At 37.7% G+C, this 20,635-nt stretch overlaps 1 protein-coding gene across 1 annotated transcript in view; it reads right to left on the reverse strand.

The window, feature by feature from the left end:
- The window catches only part of LOC129434226 (uncharacterized), a 51,032-nt gene that overhangs the window by 28,165 nt on the left and 2,232 nt on the right, over positions 1-20,635 (reverse strand). The window contains exons 5-10 of the mRNA XM_055193139.2: positions 20,305-20,430; positions 18,513-18,636; positions 18,069-18,138; positions 12,296-12,410; positions 11,862-11,979; positions 8,074-8,186 (exon numbers count right to left, since the gene is read on the reverse strand). Coding sequence (XP_055049114.2) covers positions 8,074-8,186; positions 11,862-11,979; positions 12,296-12,410; positions 18,069-18,138; positions 18,513-18,636; positions 20,305-20,430 — 666 coding nt within the window. The remainder of the gene's footprint in view (positions 1-8,073; positions 8,187-11,861; positions 11,980-12,295; positions 12,411-18,068; positions 18,139-18,512; positions 18,637-20,304; positions 20,431-20,635) is intronic.

Genomic DNA, 20,635 nt, shown 5'->3' on the forward strand with positions numbered 1-20,635 from the left:
CCGTTTAAAGCTGGTATTAAGATGCGTTTTGGTCGATTGGATCAAAAGTGTGCAAAAGAGACGCATTCACATTTAAACCTGGAATTTTAATTTCTCTGTTGTTTAGTTTCGACCCCTTTTGTCCCCTTTGAAGGGATGATCTGTGGGGGAGTCCTTCTGCTTTAGTTTAAATGCGAGCGGGAGAAATTACGTAGTACAGGTTTAAATTGACACGCATTTATATTATGTCAGAGTCCGCAAGCTTGGGTTGTTAGTAGAGCTGTCAAAAGATTAATTGCGATTAATCGCATACAAAATATATATATACACGTTAATATTTGTATTTAAGAATCATTTACGTGTATATTTATTAGGGCCGGGACTTTAATGCGTTAATTAAGATTAATTAATTACACAAAAAATAACACGTTAAACATTTTTAACGCATTTTAATCGCACTTATTTTTGCACCGCGGAACATTTCTCATTGGATGAGTTTCGGCGGACCGATTATACTGGAGCACCAACTAGCGTTCAGGACTTCAGACAACAACAAACCACAGTGAACATGAACAAAGAAGCTGATGAGATCGCTTTGGTTGGTCCTGTGGATGGGAATTTTTTTTATAAAAAACGAACGGATGGAAGCGTCGATAAGAGCATGGTTGTGTGTAAGCTATGCAACAAGGAATTCACATATCACCGCAGCACATCGAGCCTCAAGTATTATCTCAACGCAAAACATCTAGCAGCTAGCGTGGACATTAGCCCAACTCAGAGTACAACGACTTGGTTGAACAAAAATAAACAATATTTTGTTGCTTAAGCTTATGTATTCAGTCATTATTCATGGTATACTAAAGATCCATGTGAAAAAATTACTTCTCAATGTTCTCAGGTCAAATATTTATATGTGATTAAAATGTGATTAATTTCGATTAATTAATTACAAAGCCTCTAATTAATTAGATTAATTTTTTTAATCGAGTTTACATACCTAAATAATTTTTTTCTTGAATTCATACATGTATGTGTGCATTCATTTATACATGCAGTACACACAGACATATATTATGCATAGATTTGTGACGTTCGCGAACGAACCGATTCTTTTGAACGGCTCATAAACATGAACGATGGGAGCCGAGTCGCGGCTGGAGGGGAGCCGTTCTTTCTGTCGTTCTTTTTTTCCTATGCGTGTTTCACACAGATGCACAGATGTTATTGTTCATTTAAGACTTGAAGGGGCTGATGTCCTATTTGCAAAGTTTAAACGGCTCTTTAAAAGGAACGGATCGCAAAGATCCAGATCCCCTCAAAGAGCCATAAATCCCATCACTAATTATGCAAACACAAACTTTTATTTTGTATATGATTAATCGCGATTAATCTTTTGACAGCTCTAGTTGGTAGTAAACATGCTACACAACGCTTTGTTTATGTACTGTATATGTAAGAGCTTTCTCTGATATTTCAGCGCAATTGATGAAATAAGCTCACGCAATTTTCCCCTCGTTTGCAAAATGAAACAAAAATTAAAGAAGCGAAGAGCAGCCACTTTAGTTTTATTAATGAAAAACTAAAGACTGAACACTGTGGGCTCGTGCTAGAAGTCATGTCTGATGGAAAAACATTGTGCTCGGTACATCCCATTAGATAAATGGGCAGAGAGTAAGCAGTATTTGTGGCTGCTTGAACACATTCGACCGCGTGCGCGCCTACACAAAAAAGCAATCCGATCGAATGCGTGTTCGACTACCTCTGAATGTGGTCGAAAGTGGACAAACTCAAAACATTTTACACCCTGTCTGCACTTGCATTTAGCTTCGTCCACGTGATCCGATTGAAAATGCATCTAAATACCAGGTGTAAACATCCTCTTAAAACAAAACTAGAGCCCAATTCAGTCTGCACTTTGAGCTTGACCAAGCCCTTGTTAGATTTAATCTTCATCTGAAAACTGATTTGACTTCCTAAAGTTTTATGCACGATTACGTTAAATCCTTCATCAAATAAAACTAGTATACATCAAATCCACAATGAAATCCCAAAAGATCGGATTTACCTTTTAACGTTCAAAGAGATACAGTAAAGAGATAATATCCTTTTGTGGGTAAACTGTCACAATTTACTAAAAAGTCACACATGACTTTTAATCTCCTGTAGAACACCAAAGAAGTTTCTACATAATAAAAAGTGGATGGGGATCAGCGACAAAAACAAAAGCATTATAAATAATCCAAACAAAATGAAACAACCTTCCATCACAAGCAGGAGACCTTGAGATAACTTGTTGCTTTCATCTAAATCAGCTTTAGCAGTCTATGTGATATAAACAATCCAAAATAGAAGACCTTATGGTTGATGATGGGTGGTTAGATACTAGAGATCAAGGAAAGCCTTAAGTCATTAGTGGATTTCATGCCAATGTAAGGATGTCAGGAAGAATTTCACCTTTCTGACCTGGTTAAGTCCTGGCCTAAGCCACCCAGCTCTCCTTCAACATTTTTTCATGGTCATCAACAGCAAACAGTCCAGTTTGGAAAGGCTTGCGTGGTCATTGTCTGTTTCTGATCTTCTGAATAAGCGTCAGGCAGTTATTTGATTAAGCTTTGAGCACTCACGTTACAGAAAATATTAACCTTCAGCAGAAGCCGCTCAGGGACAGAACGGTCAAATGCTGTGAACGGCTGACTTAATCATCTCGGTTTACAGGATTAAAATGGCTGACTATTGTGTTAGTCCAGGCATGAGGTATGGCTCAAGGTGACCACAAATACAGATTCAGGGCTAAATTACAGCATGAATGGACTTTATTATTATTAAGTATAATAAGTGTTTATTTTCTCATTTTGAAGTTTAGTACGATCCCCATTCGCTTTCGTTATGTGGTAAAGAGCAGCCAGAACATACTTTAAAAAAATTCGTTTTTATGTTATATAAAAAGAAAAACTTTAAGTTTAGAAATATAGAAGTTGAAAAAAGTTTCATTTTTGATTGCACTGTCCCTTTAAGCTGCAGAATGCAGCTGAGTCACTGCAGCAGAACGGGATAAACACTGAAGATACTGCAGACCTCATGATTCTGCAAACACGCTCACAAGCAAAATACAATCCTGCTCTCTATGCAACAAAACACAGAGGCTTTTCCCCCAGCTAATGTCCCCAAGGGAGCCTATAAAGCAATCATCAGTGGTTTTTACACCGCAACCTATATCGACGACAAACGGGTCTGTTCTTGTAAGCTGTAGAGCGTGACTTCCAAACGTGGATCAAAGTTTAAGATCTGCTCGGGGGTGGGGGGTGTTGTGATTTGAATACACAAATAATGCACAGTAAAACAAAAAGCTGATAGGTAATTAAGCATACATAGACAAACATTTCACCTAAAGCTTTTTTCAGGCTCTTATGTTTCGGTTTAGTCATTTCATTGGTATTTAACAAATTTGACTGTCTTTCGCTGCAAAACTCTCTAAGTACAAGCAAAAACATCCACTTCTATAAACATCTCAAGTCACTCTTTACTATCCTTTTTGAATAAAGGTAAAAGCCTTAACTATTTGGTCAATATCCTAATATATTCAGTAAACCTCCTTTAACCGTGTAAAAATCTCTTGCATCTTGACGTTCGAGTGCCATCGTTCATCCAATTTTTTTTTTTTTTTTGCCGAGAGCATTCGGTCAACATCATCATCTCATTTCTGAGCCGATAGTGTAGTGGGCAGTGCCACCGACATATGACGCACTTTTGGCGACCCGGGTTTGAGGTACTTTGCCGATCCTGTACCCCTCTCTCTCCACCCTGTACTTCCTGTCCTTGTTCTGTCCTGTCTTTACATACTGTCTATCAAATAAAAGGCAATAATGGCCCAAAAATAACTCTATATAAAAAATATTTTTATACACCATCATCTTATTTTTGTCAAAGGTGGCATTTAACGGCTTTTGCATCTGAGCTCTTCATTTGTTTTGTGGGAATATTCTGTAGTTATAGTACTGGGCTATGTCTTTATAAACTTTGCACATAGTTTTATTTAATTTTTTGCCAAGCCGCCTCTCAACATTCTGAGCTTTGGTTTGTCTTTTTTCAGATTTCTTAATAATAACCAAATATTTTTCTTCGAACATGAAGCAGTGTAATTGTTCACATTTGTGTAACAGGTTCCAGTTATACAGATTTAAGTATTATGGTGCAAACAACAAAAAAATGTCGCCACACCAGGTCTTACTGTGGGTTCACACCAGATGCAAGTTCAAAGATTTGCGCGAGTAGATTACATATGAAGTCAATGCAAAGATCCGATTAGATGCGACCTCGCGTGGGGCAATGCGAATGATGCGATATGGGCGGCGCGTTTGTCCTGAAAACACGCGCTATTCGCCTCAAACGCGTCTTCGGCCAAGTAAAAAAATATTCAACTAGAGCGAAAAATTCGCATGACACGAAGTTAAATCCCGCCAGTAATCTAGAGTGAGTAAAGCGATGCCCCGCATTTGGTGTGTACGTAGCATTACTGTGGGTTCACACCAGCTGCGTTTGAGGCATCAAATTCGCGTCTACCGCTTCCAGTTTGCCACTTGAACATTTTGAGTTAACTCGCTTCATTCGCGCGTGAAAGCCGCGGGTGAAATTATAGTCATCGAGACATTCACGCAGAAATTCGCGTCATGGGAGTGGCTTCTGCGACTCATCTCTCTTCCTGTAATCACGTTACTACTAGAGCAAGCTCCTGATTGGTTACCGCGGCGTGTTTTTTATTCAATATTCTCAACTCGCGTATTTACCGCGACAATGCTCAATTCGCACGAACCAGGCGGAATCACGTCTACTGTGCCGCACTAAACGCCTCATTCGCGCCACGAGACCTCCACACGGGTATCAACGCGTCTTCACACTGACTTTACATTGAAATCACTCGCGCATTATGCTACATACACACCAAACGTGGGGCATCACTTGATTTTGTGTCATGCGAGTTCAATATTTTCAACTATCGCGTCATTCACATCGTTCCACACGAGGATGCGTCTGATCGCTTCTTTCCATTGACTTTGTATGTAATCTACTCGCACAAATTGTTGAACTTGCATCTGCTGTAAACCCACAGTTAGGAGGCTAAATTTGTCTGAAAGCAACATGCATACAAAATTTTTAATGCATCTATAATAAAATATTTGAACAAAGAGCAAAAGATGTCAATTGTTCAAAGCCGGGCATCACTTTTTGGCCACTACTGTACTGTATATTGAATGGTATTGAATGGCATCAGCACATTTGGCTTGGAGAGAAGTAATTAACTTACAAATAAAGAAATGGTCTCAGACCCAAAAAATGTAAGCAATGACCGAATAATAAAACAGAACAAAATCAGCAGGAAAACATCTACGCTGACTAATAAAGTCACGCTCTCCATTATTTAAAACCTTGTAAAATACCTTGTGTCAGGTACTGTATGAAGTCACAGACAGGTGCGATAAAACCAAAACCTGAAAACAAAAGTTATTTAAAGGTACAACACAGACCACTAAAAACTCTTCTGTCAGCAGTACGTCAGCTTTGGTCGCTTCTGTGGTTTCCTGACAACCAGGTGTTTCTGAGACAGAATCAGTTCAGGTGCAGTCCATGAAGACTCTATGAGTCAGCCGTCATTAACTTGTGAAAAGGCAAACAGAGAGAACTGACGGCCCTGCCAGTGACTCACACAGATTTGGGTGACAGATTCACACTGTAAAACCGCCGAGCCTTTTAATTAGCTTTACAACAGGGCCCCCCAAAAAACAGCTCACGCACCCTCCGGGAATCTCCTCAGTGGTGAGTCACAGTATAAGCTATATGTGGACGGCGAACCTGCGGCAGTGCTACAATAAATCACCAAGCATGGGAGTCAGTGCTGGAATATGAACTGTAAATGGAGATGGTACGAAGTAAAAGTAAGTCTGAGGACTGCTAGTTTAAAAAAATGAAACTTGATCATTCCAGTGTGGTTGAACATGAAGAGTATATAGTGAAGACATTTTCAATGGAAATTGAGAAAGCAAGCTCCAGGCTAAGGCAGAAGTGTTGTGATGGTAGTTAGAGACGTCTCAAGGGAGGGACGGTTGAGTGATAAAAGCGATCGGCTCACGCAGTACAGACCAAAAGACTAAAAAACACATGGAGCTTTGAACACATTGAGTTACATTATAGTTTGAGTACAACTTAACCTACACGGTCAGAAATAAAAGTAGAAAAGCTGTCACTGGGACGCTACCCTCTAAAATGTCCTAATATGTACCATTTAGGAACAGATATCAGGGCTCGCAAAATCGCTAGCCTGATGTCCCCGAGCTATTGTGCCAAACAGTTGGGCTACAAAAAAAAAACACGTTCCTGTACAAAAACAAACTACTCTCCATTCTTAATATGAAGAGTTTGGTTTCAAAACGCAATAAATCCATTTTGACTAATTTGGGTAAAAATGTGTTTTCTATACAAAGAAAGTGACAAGATGAAAACCACTATTTTCTGTTACGAACTTTCACATAGCATCTTTGTGTTATAATAACATAAAAAAAATTATAAAACTCATTATTTTTTCCGCAAAATGCAATAAATCTGTGAGAGTTTTTTTCAAAATGCTATAAATCTATTCTATTGAATTAATATATAAATGTGCATTCATCTTTGCCATGTTACATTCATTTAGTTGACTAGTGGTATACACTGATTAAAAAATAAACATTAATGACATTAATCAAAACACTTTGTCATATAAACAACACTTTCATTGCTGCTATCATACTTGGGACGTCGTCGCTGAACTTTTTTGACAGCGATCAGCTGTAAAATGTTTTGGTCCTGCTCGATTTTCGTTGACTTAGTAAAATAGTAAAATAATGGAAAGTTTTTCATAAGATCCCCTGGGGTCAATGTGTTAGCATGACAGAAGTTTGATGCTGTCGTGTGAGAACAAGCAACAGCCGGCATTTTTCCTTCTCCCGAGTGCCTCTCATGTAAATTATTTGATTTTGATGGCTTACGTTTCTTCCCCAGCACAGAAACCCACCACAGGTTTAGCAATGACATCAAAATTACTATTTTGTTTTTGTTTGTTTGTTTATCACCAAGTACAAAGTAGATAAGGAAAACTAGAATTCCGTGTGTATTCAAAGCGCCGCCATTGTTGTTTACAATGCGTGGAATGGTGCGCTGTGATTGGTTATTTTATTTCATTCTACAGAGAAGGAGGACTAGAGTTTATCGCGTTTTGGAAAAAAGGCAGAAAAGGTTACAGAATAACAATCGTGGATATCGGATTTTGCCTAAAATGAAGAATTTACTTTTTAATACTAACCTGATACAATACAATACTGATTTTGGCGTTTACTAATAAAAAAGGCGTTTACCGCATTTTGGAACCAAACTCTTCATATGTACACAATTACATAAAAACCTAGGCCTGTAAAATAACAGAATCCCCATTTGTACACAAGGCCTGTTCACTCAATCCTGTTGTTACTGATCTCAAAGATAGCATCCGGCCTAACACACTTAACAGTGCAGTTTGGGTACTCGGGGACAGCACCCTCCCTTGGGTCTAACATGAGATGCGGCTGACATTTTGTTCCCATAAAGCCAACACTTACAGTCTCGTCCAGTGAAAAACAGCGCTGTCATTGGTTGCTGATGACCGCTGAGATTGAGTCACCAGTCGGGCCCTCTCCAATGTCTCTCCGAGCCTATTACATTTGGCCTTTAGTCCTGCACTCAGCGTTTTGCTTACAGCAGATTGTTAAGACACATGGGACTTTATATTGTACTGAATGCGGGCTCGGATGTACGCTAAACAAACAACTGAAACAAAGGACAGGGTCTTATGTAAGGAGCTGGAATGTCTGCACATGCTTGGTGGGGAGAACAAGTGTGCATTGTTGAAAGAGACTTAAATGTTTAAAGCAAGGCTGTCAAATTGGCAAGAGTATAACGCATCGGAAAAATTAACTGGAGGTTTTTATAATAAAATAATGATATGCTAATTTGCATATAAAATAAAAAGGTGTTAGCTGTCTTTTTATGCTTGCATGTTTTAGGAATGGTAGCGCACGTGTGGGTTACCTGTGTCTTGTCCTCCGCTCATCTCCTCCAGGACCAAACGGTTCATGCAGTTGAGTTCCCATTCCTGAACCTCGGTGTTCCAGAGCGCTGGGATCAGGACACAATGCTGGGAGCTGGATATACAAAGCTTTATCAAGATAAATTGCACTAACAAAGGCCTCTAAATTGATATACATTTGATTGTGACTGTAACTGCAAATTTATTTATTTAAAAAAAAAAAGTGTTTGGGGTTTTCTGGTTACAATGGGAGCGGATGGTGACCAAATCAGTGACGACATTTACTCTACTTGTGCACATCACTGTTGTTTCAGTGGTTCACATTATTCACATTATTTAAGAGTAAACATCCTAAAACTGCCTAAACAATGGTTCCGATACAAAGAATGTGCACTGAAAGCAAAAAAAAAAGTCTAGTACAGCATCTTGGATAAAAAAAATCTGATCTGTAATGTTTTAATAAATCTATTGCATCTAAACCTTGAACGGGATTATAGTCAAAACCTTAGGATTAAACAGCAGGCCGTATAAACACTTGCTATTAAAAGCAACGGCTAGCCCTTAAAACACAGCTCGTATTAGTAGTAAACCTCATGTCTGTGTTTAACGTCACACTCCGTTATATAAGCGGGGATGCCTTGAAATGGCCCAGTCAGTAAAAAAACAAACAAGTGATCTGTCACAGTATGTGTAACACGTCAAAAGGTCTGAATAGTGGGGTGGAGGTGTCGTAAATTGTAAACACACAAGGACGCTTAGTGCGTTTAATGAAGGACTGATTTTGTTCAGTCTAGTGATAGACAGTCATGTCACCGTGGAAACCAAAGGGTCAGCTAGCCGTGACGTCAAACCCTGCGAGTCTCTGATTTAATGATTACATAACCACTGTTTGACATGAGCTGTAGAAAATGGATTTTAAAGGCTGACTTAACATGATTTGTTGGGGTCTGTCATTTGTTTTGGATAAACCTGATTTAAGCAGATTAACATGGTTTTCCTGGTCTTAATTGGCTACCAGATTGTACATATAGGACTTGTGAGGGGTCCTTTCATCAATACTGGAAAAACCTAACTGAACCAGACTAAGGTGGTTTTGCTGGTGGTAACCAGGCTACCAGACTTTAAACAGAAAAAACCTAATAAAACCAAACTAAGGTGTTTTGCTGGTCTTAACTGGCTACAAGACTTTACATAGGACTTGTAGGGGGTCTGTCATTAATCATGGAAAAAAACAAACCTGATTAAACCAGACTAAGGTGTTTTCCCTAGTCTTAACTGGCCACCAGACTTTACATAGAACTTGGGAGGGGGGGGGTGTTGTCATCAATATTGGAAAAGCCTGATTAAACCAGACTAAGGTGGTTTTGCTGGTGGTAATCAGGCTACCAGACTTTAAACAGAAAAAAACTAATAAAACCAAACTAAGGTGTTTTGCTGGTCTTAACTGGCTACAAGACTTTACATAGGACGTGTAGGGGGTCTGTCATTAATCATGGAAAAAACCTAACCTGATTAAACCAGACTAAGGTGGTTTTGCTGGTGGTAACCAGGCTACCAGACTTTAAACAGAAAAAAACTAATAAAACCAAACTAAGGTGTTTTGCTGGTCTTAACTGGCTACAAGACTTAACATAGGACTTGTAGGGGGTCTGTCATTAATCATGGAAAAAACCTAACCTGATTAAACCAGACTAAGGTGTTTTCCCTAGTCTTAACTGGCCACCAGACTTTACATAGAACTTGGGAGGGGGGGGTCCTGTCATCAATCTTGGAAAAAAACCTAACCTGATAAAACCAGACTAAGGTGTTTTGCAGGTCTTAACTGGCTACCAGACTTCAAATAGGACTTGGGGGGGTCCTGTCATCAATCTTGGAAAAACCTGATTAAACCAGACTAAGGTGGTTTTGCTGGTATTAACCAGCTACCAGACTTTAAACAGAAAAAAAACAAATAAAACCAAACTAACGTGTTTTGCTGGTCTTAACTGGCTACCAGACTTTACATGGTACTTGTAGGGGGTCTGTCATTAATCATGGAAAAAACCTGATTAAACCAGATTAAGGTGTTTTCCCTAGTCTTAACTGGCCACCAGACTTTACATAGAACTTGGGAGGGGGGGGTCCCGTCATCAATCTTGGAAAAGCCTGATTAAACCAGACTAAGGTGATTTTGCTGGTGGTAACCAGTCTACCAGACTTTAAACAGAAAAAAACTAATTAAACCAGACTAAGGTGTTTTGCTGGTCTTAACTGGCTACCAGACTATAAACAGAAAAAAACAAATTAAACCAAACTAAGGTGTTTTGCTGGTCTTAACTGGCTATCAGACTTTACATGGTACTTGTAGGGGGTCTGTCATTAATCTTGGGAAAAACCTAACCTGATTAAACCAGACTAAGATGTTTTGCTGGTCTTAACTGGCTACCAGACTTTAAATAGGACTTGGGGGGGTCCTGTCATCAATCTTGGAAAAACCTGATTAAACCAGACTAAGGGAGATTTGCTGATATCCTGAATATCTCTGTCTGTCGAAGTGTGTCTAAAGTTGGTCTTTTCTGTCAGGATTTTTTGTGCAAACCTGCCAGCTACTTCCCTTTTTTCACCTTTTTTATCCTTTCCCTCTCTGGCCTCCTAAGCAAAGACATCAGTTCGTTCTCAGACGGCTCAGTTCTCCGCCGAGCAAAACTCTGATACTCTGAATCAGAGAGGAGCATTTAGGCTTGACCTCGCTGGCACCGCCGTTGTGCCAGACGAGCAACGTGAACCCGTTCCCTAATGTGTAGGAGCTTTGTGCTGAGTGCCATCTGCATGTCAATGCCAAATATCCCCTTTGAAACAGGCAAATAGCTTAATTTGCCCTTACAATCCTGTGAATTGCCCGACAAAGCGCAGTGAGCTCAGAGCAGGGATGAGCGTCTTTGAACAGGGTGCAATAAATATTTTAGACACTAATAGAGGATTTATTCACAGATTGAGCTTTCTTGGCACATGCAAATCAAGCCAGTGATGAGGCTTACAAAAGTGGCATAGCACTGTTGCCATAACAACGTACCTATTGAAGCAATAGAAACACATTAACAATGTAAGAATATGGGCTTTTTGTGACTTTGAGTGGCCACTTTGAGATATCGGCAACCCTAATGAAAGCCATCTAATAGTACTCACATTGCCATTGCGACATCAACAGAAGCATAAATATTATTAAATGACTGCTGTCCATTTCTGTTTCAAGTTTTGAGTCTGCATGAAAGCAGAAACCCAATTAAATTTCTTCATTTTCAAAAGCAACAATTATTATTTTATAGGAATGCACAATGTCGTTCCTTGAATATGTTGTATATTGTAAAAATTAATTTAGATTTGAAATTGAATTTTTACTATAAATGAAAGTGAGAAAAGTCAAAAATTAAATTGATCTTATGCTATTTTTAAATATTGGTGATCATATCAGAATAAGCCAGAAGCATCTGTCTGACTAAGTTGGCTGGACATTGCAAGACAATATAGCAAAATAGGGTTAAGTAACTTTTTTAAATAAAAATAAAAAATGTGAAACATTCACAAAAACTTAAGTGAAAACAATATTGGAAAACAATCAGAAACACCATTTATTTACAATATTGCCAAAACCCTAACTATTCAAATTAAATTAATTAAAACAATTACCAAAAATTTAAGTGCAAAAGCCTACAATTTAGTGTAAAAGTCTATGCAAACATACTTATTATGCTTGATAAATATCTATAAAAAACAGTTTCTGTTTATCCGACAGTCAAGCTAAAACACTCACATGTCTACAGGCACTCGCAGAAGAACAGGAAGAACCGTGGCCTCCTCTGTCATGTTCATGATACGAGACTCCAGGAGCGCTATGATGGCGAGACCGGTGCGAAAAACTGCCTGCAGCCCTGTCGAGCATTTTTAATGATACATACCAGTCAAACTTTAAGACACCTGAGTGATTTATGATAATCTTGTGATCTTAAAAATGTCAAGATTGAAAGATTTGTGAGTAGAAACCAGTTTCCAACCTATAGCAACTGTTTAATGTCATTTAAAGCTTAATTTTATACACTTAATATTACTATTAGCTAGTCTGACCAATACAAGTGCGTCATTTCATTTCGTTTCAAGACGATAGTTACATGCTTCAACTTTAACAAGCAAACATGTTGCTTGAGCTGTTAGTCTGAAACTATCAAGAAAAACTAAAAGATCAAATACCATGAAGCATGATAAGATCCCAGATAGCCAACACGGAGTCCCAACATGGCAGAGAGGTAAAGAGAGTGAGGAACCATTGCATGATAAAATGCAGAGAAGACACTCCAAGAGTCTCCTAATATGAGAAAGGGAGGGAGAGAGATAAAAAGAGAGATCATTAAACTTGTCAGTAAAGGACACAGTGACAAATCAGCACTACACTCACCTAAAAGATGTTTAGGAAAACCTGTTCGATTTCTCATTAATGCAATGGTGTAATGGTGTGAAGGATGTTTTCTTGGCACACTTTAGGCCCCTTAGTGCCAATAGGGCATCCTTTAAATGTCATGGCCTACCTGAGCATTGTTTCTGACCATGTCCATCCCTTTATGACCACCATGTACCCATCCTCTGATGGTTACTTCCAGCAGGATAATGCATCATGTCACAAAGCTCGAATTATTTCAAATTGGTTTCTTGAACATGACAATCAGTTCTGTACTAAAATGGCCCCCACAGTCACCAAATATCAACCCAAGAGATCTTCGTGCCCTGGATGTGCATCCCACAAATCTCCATCAACTGCAAGATGCTATCCGATCAATATAGGCCAACATTTCTAAAGGATGCTTTCAGCACCTTGTTGAATCAATGCCACGTAGAATTAAGTCAGTTCTGAAGGCGAAAGGGGGTCAAACATAGTATTAGCATGGTGTTTCTAATAATCCTTTAGGTAAGTGTAAATATGACATTTAAGATTCATCTACATAAACCTGAAAGGTTATGACACTTAGGACCAGTTTTACACTACATTTGCCATTAAAATCTACTGTCGGGATTTACTAAAGACACGCAGTGAAAAATTTCGCTGAAAAATCGCTTATGCATTCGTTTTCTTTCAGGCACTAAATTTATTGAGGGAGAGTATTTAAATGAATCAGGCATAAAAGAAAAGCATTTGTCAAATATAACTATTTGAATGTGGTAGTGTATATGTGGTGATGCTAACTTGCAATGCAAAATGTATTTAAATTGATTTCAATCACTCAAAGGTAAAATTTGAATAACAGCTTAGATTTTGATGCTGCCTAGAAGGACTTTTTTAACTTTATTTAGTACTGTATGTACAAAACAGTAAAAAAAAAAACAATTCAGGAACACAGATACTGTATTGTGTTTTAAAGGAGCATTGTGTAACTTTTAGAAGTAGTGTTGGCAGTAGTTTACTCACTTATTAATTTGTTCATTTTTTACTCATTTATGACACGTCACTTGATTGGTGACAAAAAAGAAGCAAGGGCAACACTGTCAAAACCGCAACCTTCTTATAACTGATGCCATTAATTCATTCGCATCATTAAAGGAATATTCCATTTTCTTAAAAGAAAAATCCAGATAATTTACTCACCACCATGTCATCCAAAATGTTGATGTCTTTCTTTGTTCAGTCAAGAAGAAATTATGTTTTTTGAGGAAAACACTGCAGGATTTTTCTCATTTTAATGGACTTTGATAGAGCCCAACATTTGATACTTAACACTTGGCAGTTTTTTTCGGCGGAGTTTCAAAGGACTGTAAACGATCCCAAACGAGGCATAAGGGTCTTATCTAGTGAAACGATTGTCATTTTTGACAAGAAAAATAAAAAATATCCACTTTTAAACCACAACTTCTCGTCTAGATCTGGTCGTGATGCGCCAACGTGACCCCACGCAATACGTCATGACGTCAAAAGGTCACAGAGGACGAACGCGAAACTCCGCCCCCGTGTTTACAAGTGTTGAGAAAGAGGACCGTTCCTACGTTGTTGGTTGTCAACTGATACTAATTAATGTCTTTGTGTCAGTTTATTGTTTACAATGGTCCGCAAATGTGCGTTTTATATATGTAACACGTGACCTCCCTACGTCACCACGCATTTACGTTAGGTCGCGCTGGATCGAATCTAGACAAGAAGTGCTTTAAAAGTGGATATTTGTTATTTTTCTTGTCAAAAATGAAAATCGATTCGCTAGACAAGACCCTTATGCCTCGCCTGGGATCGTCCACAGTCCCTCGAAACTCCGCCGAAAAAAACTGCCAAGTGCTGAGTCAAGCACCAAATGTTGGGCTCTATTAAAGTCCATCAAAATGAGAAAAATCCTGCAATGCTTTCCCCAAAAAACACAAATTCCTCTCGAATGGACAAAGAAAGAAATCAACATTTTGGATGACATGGTGGTGAGTAACTTATCTGGATTTTTCTTTTAAGAAAATGGAATATTCCTTTAAATCCAGGCGCTCTAAAATTTTCTGCGTACCAGGGAGTGGGAACAACAAACTCGCTGGTTTTAACCCTTTGCGCGCCCTGACGCCGGACGAGGACCCATGAGGTCTCGCAAATTCATGTGATGATCATCTATTTCTGTCTCCGCCCATTATGACGTTAAATTATGACGTTTTGCTGAACCAGCCCAGATCACAACACAAGATCTCACGAATTGAGGTATGATCACGCAATATAGTCATGGCTCCGCCCTGCGGTCCGGCATCCGGCAGAAATAGAAGCTCTGCGTATTTGTTCCGGAAGGCTGCGGATGGCCGGAGCTGTGATGGATTCGGAACGCAGTCAGTGGAAATACACACATTGACTTAAATGGAAACCGGTTGACTCCAAGACGCGCGCATTGAGTCCACGTGAGAGCGAAAAGGAATCCGCACACATTACAAACTCTCACGCGCAAAGTAAAGCCCACAAACCCTTTCATGCAAGGAAAAAGCATGCAATGCGCATGTAACTGTGAAACAATAACAGGGTTTATACAGAAATCCTTAAGTTAAATTTACTACTTTTTACTACCTTTTTTACTACCTTCAGAATATTTTTTAAAACCATCACGACACTGAATTGCAAGTGTTAATCAGCGACCTTTCTATTATTTACACAGATTTTGACATATATAACATACAAAAAAGAATTAAAGTGAAAAAATTCTTCTGACTGAAATATTTTTCAGGCCAAGTCATATTCCTTTACCTAACACTTTATGTAGGCGAGACCAATAGCATTTTAAGGGGAGATTTTTTTGCCATAAATTCCATATTGAAGTCTCATGTGGCATATAGTAGTTTGCAGGGCATTTCAGATTAAGGCGAAACAGCTAAATAACTCACTATACTGTATAAAAAGAAAACATGAATATCACCACCTTTAATGAATCTTTTATTAATATTTATTAATTGTAAATGTATTTATTTTAGCATTTACTAATAATTTTTTAATCAAAGTTGAAACTGTTAACATTAGTGAATGCACCATGAACCACCGTCAATTACTGTAATGACATAAACAAGAATTAATTAATGCTTATATACACTCTATATTTTTCATTGTTTGTTTATGTTATATAATGCATTTACTAATGTGAACAAATACAACTTTGTCATATCATATTATTCAGTACACATAAACAAATAATCCAGGGTCTGTTCTGTTCACACAACAGCTTACAGTCACAGCTCTAATACAGTAACGTTATGCATGAATATAAACCCTGAACGAGTAACTCGAGTCAAACTCGTGTAGAATTCACACAGGATGTCTGTAACCATAGTGACAGTTGTTAATTGAATGACTGTAAGTTACATTTATCAACAAAATATTATGTTACAATAGAGGCAGCGCTGATGTGCTAGTTTATGCGCAATGTTTCTGCTGTTTACTTTCTCCTAAGACGTAAATGGTCGTGTTTATATAAGGATATTTGCAAAGACAGGATTTTTGACGCATATGTGTTATTTAAGGCCAATAAAGCGGCAACAATACGTACAACACATGCTCAATGAGAATCGAATGCGCGGCTTGCGTGCTTCTCTGACACAGAAACAGCGGACGCACTGTTGTTTGTGTTTGAATGTCTTAAAATCACCAGTTTTTAAACTGCTGTGCTTAAAGGAACAGTATGTAGGATTGTGGCCAAAACTGGTAATGCAATAACAAAACTTGTGGCTAAAACTGGTACTGCAATCACACAACTGGTGGCCAATACACAAAATGACAACATAAACATCAGTTGAGGGCTGCAACTTCACTTTTTTAAATGACAATATACTGGCCGGACCACTGTTGTCAGTGAAATAAGTATTTGAAATGAAAATTATTTCTTAATGTCTAGTGACATATCAAGGCCATTTTATGATTAATTAATATACATTTCTTACATACTGTTCCTTTAAATATATGTACAAATGTTACGTTTTTGTGACCACACGCAAATGCAACTGCAAGAACCGACAGGTGGATGACATCAAAGTCCCGCGAGAGCATTTCGGAAGCAGTCTCCTCTTATGATTCCTCGTCAATCGCTCTCACAGGATTTGGATGTCATCTCCCTCTTGGTTCTTGTGGATCCACATGAAGTTTACCCACGAGTTAAACAAACCCGTTGTACCAGCCACTGGCTATATCAGCATAGCATCAGTAATGTGAGAAATCATTTACCTCCAAAATACAGGACCCCTTACGTTAGTCATACTGTGCAAAGACACGCAATTACCTGTTTGGTTTTCTTATCCCACGAACTGAAAGGCTTGCCAATCTTCATTATTTCGCTAAGCCAAGTCAATCGTCTTTTACACCTTTATCGATCTTCAAAACATCGGAGCCTTCCTGCATTATAAGTTTGACCATGCTAGCTAAAAAAGTTTTACCTCAACGTGATACAGTCAGAAAACCCGGAGTGGATCCGGTCCGTAGTGATTACAGAACGCTTACAGCGGAGAGAGGACCGTGATTTGGCTCCACTCCAGGCTTTGATCACATCCCAGAGACAAAAGATCTTTGATTATTTGCCCAGATATGCAGGTGATTTTAACTAATTTCCAGGCATCATAACATTACAAAAGGCAATCGAAAATTTACTACCTCGTCAGATGACGCTTACTACTTTTTACTGGCCTTAATTTGGCATAATTTAATTTACTACCTTTTACTACCTTTTACAACCCCGCGGAAACCCTGAATAATGATAATTATAATAACTATCACCAGCTATCGTCAAAGTCAAGCCTGCTATTAGCAATATGTCTGACTATGGTCGATACACGATACTATTGTCTATCGACCATATTTAGAAGGATTTCTTGACAAAAATGCAATATGAACCTCATTGTTTTTTATTACTTTAAAATGAGCCATTTTTATCTACGTACACCCCTGGTCTCCTTACATGGAAGTTGCCGCCATGTTTCTACAGTAGCCCTAAATGGACAAACTGCTCCATAGATAGGGCTGGCTGTGTATCGCCAATAAATTCCCGATACGGTACGTATCCCGATACAAGTACACAGTATGATGCACATCACGGTACAGAGAGAGTACGCGGCGTGCAAGTTTTGCAGACGCGTGCGCCCGCGAGACGGATTCGGAAAGTGAAAATATACCCCTCTACGTACTCCATGAGTCACAAGCGTCCTTTCCATATGGATAATGGATCAACAGCGATTCGTCACGCTACTTTGAAAAGTGCATCCGAATAGATACGGAAGGTGCTGTGGCGGCTACCGTAGCTTCACTATGCGTTTTGAAAGGGAGATGATGAGCTGTCGACAGAATTTACAATTTCCTCATTAGATGCTGCTAAAAATCTACACAGTGGACCTGTTAATTCTGTTAATACTTGAAATATTTGAAGACAAAAATATGGATTTCGCATGTATTATACCGCTTCAAAATAAAGCTAGCTGGACGCTGCGTAAGTAAAGACGAAACAGGAGCTGTGAGAGGTGTGAAGGGGCCTTTAGACCCAATGCCTACCAAATGTTGAAAGAGTAGAGGTGTTCTGTGCTTCAGGAGCTGATGAAAAACCAAAGCTTGATGTTCTATCCTGTTCAAGAACATAATTTTAGCATTACCTAAACATTTTAATCTTCTTTCATTAAACCCAAACAGTACTTATATTATACCAAAACAATGTAATAAATGATGACCACAGCTGTCAAGCAAGAATTTCAGTGAGTTGGGCCACACTAAAATTTCGCTTAAGTTAAACTCTTTTAGTGTTCCTCATAATAAAGCAATAAATACACTTTAAATTAGGTCTATTTAGATCTTTAAAACTGGTAATTATGGTCATTAACATCATTACCTTTGTAATTACCATTAAAGCAGAGTTAAGACTCGTATAAAAGAAACTTCCCATATAAGGAAGCTAATGTTCATGTTTCTATTTCACACGGTACGGATGAATGAAGGTCTCACTTCTTCACAGAAGAATCAAAAAGCTCTGACAGATACTTTTGCTTTTCTAGCAGAGCTACCATAGCCCAGAAAGCCTCTTCTTCAGACAGGATCATCAGGAGAACTGCAGCTATGTAGGACATCCCTAAAAAAAATTACGTCTAATGAATTAACATATATTTTTATGTTACTATAACTTAACAAATTAAAGGTCTAGATCACTTTAAAATGAAAATTCTGTCATCATTTATTCATCCTCATGTTGTTTTAAACCTGTATGAATTTCTTTTTTTCTGATGAACACAAAAAAGATATTTTGAGAAATGATGGTAAACACACAGCAGTAAGTGACCATAGACTTCCATAGTAGGAATAAAATATATGATAGAATTTAATGGGTAGCATCAACTGTGTGCTTACAATCATTTATCAAAATATTTTCTTAGTCATTTATTACAAATCTTCCAAAATATTTTTTTCCTACTATGGAAGTCAATGGTCACTTACTGCTGTGTGTTTGGGTGATTCTCACGAAAACTTGGTTTTAAAAATGTCAAGCATGAAAATGTAAAAATTGCTTAAATTTACTTTTTTTCCCACCAGACATTGAAAAACAAAGTCTGGAGTAAATGGGAACATTAATTTAAAAACTTTTACTTATCATTTAACACTTTTTGTAACATAATTTAAAAAATTAGTCCTAAAAAATCTCATTACCGCAACAGTCAGAAAACATCAACACTGACATATTTTCAAAATGACATGACAAACCTGAAAGAACATAATTTGGAGATTCTGCACATGCATTTAAAATCAAAGTATTATGCTTCTATTAATTAAATTAACATTTAATAAGCATCTGTTGCGGTAATGATAATCAAAATGTCGTGTAAGCATTCTGACAAGACAATATTTCAAATTAACTGTAAAAAAATGATCTTACCTGGTAGCCATCTTGAAGTAACTGGTCCATGTGCTTGGTCACTCAAAATCAAACTTTATTAAAATTCTGTATGTGTGCTTAAACTGTTCTCAAAAAGTGTTGCGGAGGATGAGAACATCAGGCATGGACTCATAATTTTCCTAATTTTTCTTCATTATTATTATACATGAATATTCAGTAAATATTTTTTCTGTCATCTAAAGTAGTCTAGCAAAACATCCATTTATTTTTTTCTTAATATTTTTGTGTTAATTTGATTAAATTACAACATAACGCATGTTCAAACACAGCCGGACCCATTGGGGTAATGAGAATTTCAGCAGAAAATAAGATAAAATTTACAATTATAAATTCTTATGTTGAAATCACACATTGTGCAAGGTAGAACACAGTATTGTGATTATAATTCTGATGCTTTTTAATGTTACTATATTACATATTTTAAAGCTAAAATCATTAGTGCCGTGGTGTTTCAATGGTTTCGTGAGAATCACCCGTTTACCATCATTTCTCAAAGTATCTTCTTTTGTGTTCATCAAAAAAAGACATTCATACAGGTTTAAAACAACTAAATGATGACAGAATTTTCATTTTAAAGTGAACTATCCCTTTAAGCTAAACAATTTCAACTAGTTTTTATAAGTTATGTCAACTTGTTGACTTGCAAAACCAAGTTGTTTTAACTTCATGCTGCCTTACAGTGCATAAAGCATCACACACACCCATTGTGTAACTAAACAGCCCAAATATAAACAGAAGACACATTAAATTAGCAACACTGAAGAACTGACAAACATAATACTGGCTGCCGGAGCAAAGGAGCCGTTCTAACCTCATCTGGGATGACTGGAAATATAGGAAGTTAAATACCTTGGACATATCCGATCTGGGGATTATATCTGGCATATGCGGTAAGAACCCTAAAGAGTTTGGCCTGGCCCTCTATAGCCTCAGGACGATCTCCCATTAGAGTACGATGGGTTGGAAATGACCTTCCTATATAAACAAATAAAAAAAATTAAATTTGCAAACCATATTTAAAAAAAATGATAATGAGCTAGTAAAGCTTAATAAACAAACTAAAAAAAAAATTATAAACTAACCAAATCTATTTAGAACACAGTTATTTTACAAATATGTATGTTAATTATTTAGAAATTTAAACAAATGAAAACTTAAAGAATCAATGAAATTTAAGGGG

This window comes from Misgurnus anguillicaudatus, chromosome 6 (genome assembly GCF_027580225.2).
Source record: "Misgurnus anguillicaudatus chromosome 6, ASM2758022v2, whole genome shotgun sequence".
In the NCBI taxonomy this organism is placed as follows: Eukaryota; Metazoa; Chordata; class Actinopteri; order Cypriniformes; family Cobitidae; genus Misgurnus; species Misgurnus anguillicaudatus.